This window comes from Dromiciops gliroides, chromosome 1 (genome assembly GCF_019393635.1).
Source record: "Dromiciops gliroides isolate mDroGli1 chromosome 1, mDroGli1.pri, whole genome shotgun sequence".
NCBI classification, from domain to species: Eukaryota; Metazoa; Chordata; class Mammalia; order Microbiotheria; family Microbiotheriidae; genus Dromiciops; species Dromiciops gliroides.
The window spans coordinates 51,243,409-51,248,103 of record NC_057861.1 but is presented as its reverse complement, the minus strand read 5'-3'; the positions used below and the strand labels follow the sequence as shown (position 1 = coordinate 51,248,103).

Below are 4,695 nucleotides of genomic sequence, written 5' to 3'. Positions count from 1 at the left end.
CCTGTCAAAAGACTCTTATAAATAAACGACTTATTTTTGGTGAAGCTGTTTGTGAGTGGCAAGTGGGGGGGGGGGCAGGGGATCGAAGAAGAGGCATCTGGGCCAGGGCTGCTCTAAACAGAACTCACAGAATGCTAAAATCTCTGGGCTGGCATCTCTGCTACAAGATCCCTGACTGAACTCGGCTGGCCTCTGCCCAAAGACCTGCCGCCACTGGGAGGGAGCTGTCCCGGGAATGGCTCACAAGTCCTGGATTCTTAAAAGGTACAGGAAGGCCTGAACCAGGAGCAGGGCACGGAAAAGCGGAAGGGCTCAGGGGTTAGCCCTCCTCCCGTCTTACTGCCCATGGGTCCTACCCTGGGGCCTTGTCCTCAAACACTGGGATTTGAACCCCAATCCTGCTTCAGCTTGGAGGGTGACCTCTGGCCAGTCACTGCCCTGCACAGGGACCCGCACTTTCCCTCCACTGTGAGGTGTAGGGCTTGGCCTCACGGGCCTCCACAGGGGAGTCTGTTCTAAATCTACGCTTCCTCTTCGCTCTGCTACACTTGATGTGTGAGCTGAAGACCCCCACCCACACTTGCAGCCCAATCCCAAGGAAAAGGAAGGACAAGAGGGGGAGAAAGGAGAAGGCTTTATTGTGGCAAACAGATGGGAGCAGTAGGGGCTGATGGAGATGCTGCCCCACGGCCAGAACGAGATGGCCTCCACCCCCAGCAGGGTGAGGTCCAGGGGCATTCCTGGGGGGTAAAGGCCCTGAGCAGGCCCTCCCATCCCCCAGCTGGAGCCCGGTGACCCCAGAGGAGGCTGAGGGGCGCCTCTCCTTCTAGCGTTTCCCATCTCCCTCGGGGCCAAACATCACTCAGCCTCTTCCGAATCATACTTCAGGTCCTGGACAATCTCACTGATTACCTCCATGGTTTTAATTATCCTACAAGAGCGGATGGAAACTATAAATAAGATCCAGATGGATCGAATTATCCGACCGTGCAGCTCAAGAAGGCCTGTTTATGAAAGCTCTGCCCTGGAGAAGATGACTGAGCCCTCTGCAGGGTGGTAGCGCTGAGCGGGCCTGCCCGCCCACACCACCCTAGAGCCACGTGGGCCTCCTTCTGCCCCGAGCTGGGTTCAGGGGGGCACAGAAGGGCCGTGGGCATGCAGGGGACAGGGGTGGTGCGGGGCCGGGCTGGATGAGCAGCTGGCTTTCTAACTCTGCGGAGAGTGAGAGAGCCATGGCCCCAGCACCCGCCCTCCCTGGGCTGAGGGCGTTGCCCAAACGGTGCCCCGGCCCCCAGCCCACCAAGTCAGTGGCATGTGAGATGCAAGGAGGAGGGAGACAGAGAAGAGACAGAGAGACACAGAGGAGGGGCAGCAACACTGAGAAGAGGGAGGTAAAGAGAGAGGAGGAGGATTGAGATTGGAGAAAGAGCCAGGAGAGAGATGGGAAGGAGAGAAAAGAGATGGGACGAGCCCTGAGGAAGGACGTCGTCACAGAGGGACAGATGGAGACCCACAGAAAGAAACAGAGGGATCCCACAGGGCAGCGAACAAGGGTGTGGAAATGCTGTGGGCATTCAGGGGCGTGAGAGCAGACCCCAACACGCTAGCAGCCCGCTAGGAAGAGAGTGTGTGTGCATGAGTCTCTGTGTGTGTGCATATATGTGTGTGCATGTGTTCGTGTGTGCATGTGTTCAAGATGAAGTCCATGAATGTCAGTGATTCTGAGTGTGACTGTGTCCAAGTTTCTATGTGTAGGGAATGCCCAAGGACTTAGGGCCATCTCCCTGCCCTATTCCAGTTGCCCTCCCCCCTTTCCAGCTCCCCTCCCTAGGCCTGCACTAGCAGGTCAACCCCCACCTCTGGCGCAGTTCCCGAACCTCCTCTCTGGGGGCCGCGGCCCCTGGCTCCTCTTGGGCCTTCTGCCTGGCCAGCTGTAGAGCCGCTGTCTGGGGGTGGGGGGAGAGCAGAGAGCTCCCTGAGTTTCTGCCCAAGGACGCTCCCCCCATGCACACCCATAGCCGCCTGCCTGGCCTCTTGCCCACCCTGGAGGAGTCGGGGCCCGGGGACAGTGAAGGGCTGCATGCAGTAGGGTCAGACAGAGGCCAAGGATATGAGGGGCATGCAGCTGAGAGGGGCAGGGAGGGGAGGGCTGACCAGCTCCAGGCGCTGCTGCTCCTGCTCCTGTAGACGGGCCAGGTGCTGGGCAAGGTCGGGCCGCCCATGGGTGTCCTTGAGCCACTGCTGGATGGCCAGCACTTCTTGGGAGATGCTGGCGAAGGCCTCAGTCACCTCGTGCACCAGCTGCCGGTAGCGAGGGAAGTCATAGTGCGGACCGCTGCTCAGGTAGGCCTGATGACCCCTGCGAGGAAGTGGGTTCAGCTAAGTGTGTGACTGGGTCAGGTCGGGGCCCAGGAGCTGACCCAAGCCCCCTCCCCTTCCAGAGAAGGCAGGGGGCCCAGTGATGGCTGTCAGAGGGCACCATCCTTCCGTTCACTGGCCCTTGTTCTACCCAGTCCCGAGCACCCCTGACCCCCACTAACTGGTCCAGGAGTCCAAAGGCCTCAGAGCGCTCAGCCTGAAGGTCTTGAAGCTGCAACAGCAGGTCCCGCACCTGGGCCTGGCTCTGTGGGGAGGAGAGCGAGGGGGAATTTGAAGGCTCTGACCAGCACCCGTGGACTCATTTCACAGATGGTCAAGCCCACGTGGGCACAGAAACCTTGGAAAGGCTCTGTCTCCCTCCCTCCTACTCCCCATCACAGGGGTCTGTGACCAAAGGCCTAGAGAATCACATGCCAGCCTCCAGTCCCCTCCTTCCCCAGGGCTGGGCCTGGTACCTCCACTAGAAGTCCTTCTCATCCCCCCCTTCCCAAGGCCTGGAGCATGGGGGGCAAGAAAGGCTGGGCCGGGGCATTCATTGGCGGGTGAGGGCAGGGTAGAGGTCATAGGAAGACCAATTCTTGGCAGGATCCTTGGGAGGGGGTGGGATGACAATGGCATCTCTGAGCAGGGGCATCCAGAGGCAGGAACCCTGAAGAATCCTTCAAATAGAAGGGGACCTCAGAGGTCACTTGGTCCAGCATCCTCATTTAACAGAGGGGGGAAACTGAAGCCCAGAGACAAAGCTCAATATCACAAAGGTCGTGTGCGAATTAGGACTGCAAGTCTCAGCACCAGCGGAGAGGGGGTGCAATGGGGGCGGGGAAGGGGAGAAAAGGCAGGTGTGCTGATGGGCAAAAGGAAAGCACGCGGCTTTGCAGGGAGAGGCCACTAGGGGGTGCCAGAGGGAAGGGGCGCACAGCGACTCAGGCAGGGAAAAGCGATGGATCTCAGGCAGCAGCCACTGGGGGGCGCCAGAGGGAAGGGTTGGGTGGGCGGAGCTCTAAGCCTAGGGAGCGCCAGAGGGAAGGGGCGCGGGAGGGTTCTCGGGCAGCGGCCACTCGGGGGCGCCAGAGTGAGGGAGCGGATGGGCGGGGCTCTCAGGCAGGGGAGCACCAGAGGGAAGGGGCGGGAGGTGGATCTCAGGCAGCAGCCACAGGGGGGAGCCGGAGCTCAGGGGGTGGTTGGGGTGACTCTCAAGGCAGGGGAGCTGAGAATGAAGAGGTCCAGGCCGGCCATCCCCTTACTGTGCGCGCGCGCACCCCCCACGCCCTTCCCCGGCGGCGGATTTCTCCTCTCCCCCAGCCCGAGCTTCGCCCGTTCCCCTGCCCCGTCCTCCCCTTCGCCCCACTGACTCACCCCGGCGCGGCCCGGCTCCTCGGGCCCCGAGCTGCCCGCCCCTCCGCCGGGGGACGCCGGAGCCTCCGCCTCAGCACTCGCTCCCGGCATGGCAGGCCCCATAGAGGCCGCGGCTCGACCCGGCCCGGCCGGCCCTGGCAAACTCGGCCTGCGCCCCCTGCAGGGCAGGAGGACTTACGAGAGCTTGGGCACGGTTGGGACCCGAGGTCATCTGGTCCAACCCCACTGAGGGCTGGAGCCGCGTGACTCGAGAACTCCACCCGGCCCCGGCCCCGCCCCCACCCACCATAGATGACCTCGTCCACGTGCACCTGGATATTCACGTGCTTACCTCTCCAAGGAGGAATAATCATAAGCCAGGATTTACATTACACTTTTAAGATGTGCAAAGCACTCCACCTTGCTGTATCCTCACAACCCTGGGAGGGCTGTGGAATTATCCCATTTTACAGAAGAGCAGTCTGAGGAGTTAATTGCTCAGGGCCACACATCTGATGGAGAATTTGAACTCATGTCTGCACGTGCTTAAAGTTAAACACTATCCACAACTGGTTGTAATTTATGAGAATGTGTTCTCCCTTGAGAACACATTCCAATGCATACACGTGCTTTTCTTTGTAAACCCAGATTCTAACACATATAAGGCTTAATAAAATATTCGACTGATCATTCAGGAGATTTAATAATATCCTAACGATATCAATAATGTTATTATTAATATTTAATAATATCTTAATAGATACAGGTAAATTAAAGGGGGGGAGGACAAACATTTATCAAAGTGCCTACTATTTGAATTGTGCTAAAGCATTTTGCAATCATCTCAATTGATCCTCACAACAACCTTGTGACTAGGTGGAATTATTATCCCCATTATAATTATGGAAACTGAGGTAGACAGACGTTAAGTGACTTGTCCAAGGTCACACAGCTTGTCTGAGACTGGATTTGAGGCAGGAG

At 58.6% G+C, this 4,695-nt stretch overlaps 1 protein-coding gene across 1 annotated transcript; it reads right to left on the bottom strand.

Moving 5' to 3' along the window:
• Positions 1-619: 619 nt before the first annotated feature.
• REX1BD (required for excision 1-B domain containing) lies at positions 620-3,951 on the bottom strand. The gene is made up of 5 exons (XM_043975435.1): positions 3,736-3,951; positions 2,541-2,623; positions 2,155-2,359; positions 1,858-1,946; positions 620-931 (listed from the first exon to the last, which is right to left on the bottom strand). Exons 1-5 carry the CDS (start codon positions 3,835-3,837, stop codon positions 859-861), a joined length of 552 nt encoding a protein of 183 aa, XP_043831370.1. The 5' UTR covers positions 3,838-3,951; the 3' UTR covers positions 620-858.
• Positions 3,952-4,695: the final 744 nt, after the last annotated feature.

Bases quoted from the DNA above. Each gene is read 5' to 3' on its own strand.
- REX1BD (XM_043975435.1), bottom strand. From the start codon at position 3,837: ATGGGGCCTGCCATGCCGGGAGCGAGTGCTGAGGCGGAGGCTCCGGCG. The intron at 1,947-2,154 runs GTCAGCCCTCCC...CCCCACCCCCAG, and splicing joins AGCAGCAGCGCCTGGAGCTG to ACAGCGGCTCTACAGCTGGC. The intron at 932-1,857 runs GTGGGGGTTGAC...CCGCTCTTGTAG, and splicing joins GTTCGGGAACTGCGCCAGAG to GATAATTAAAACCATGGAGG.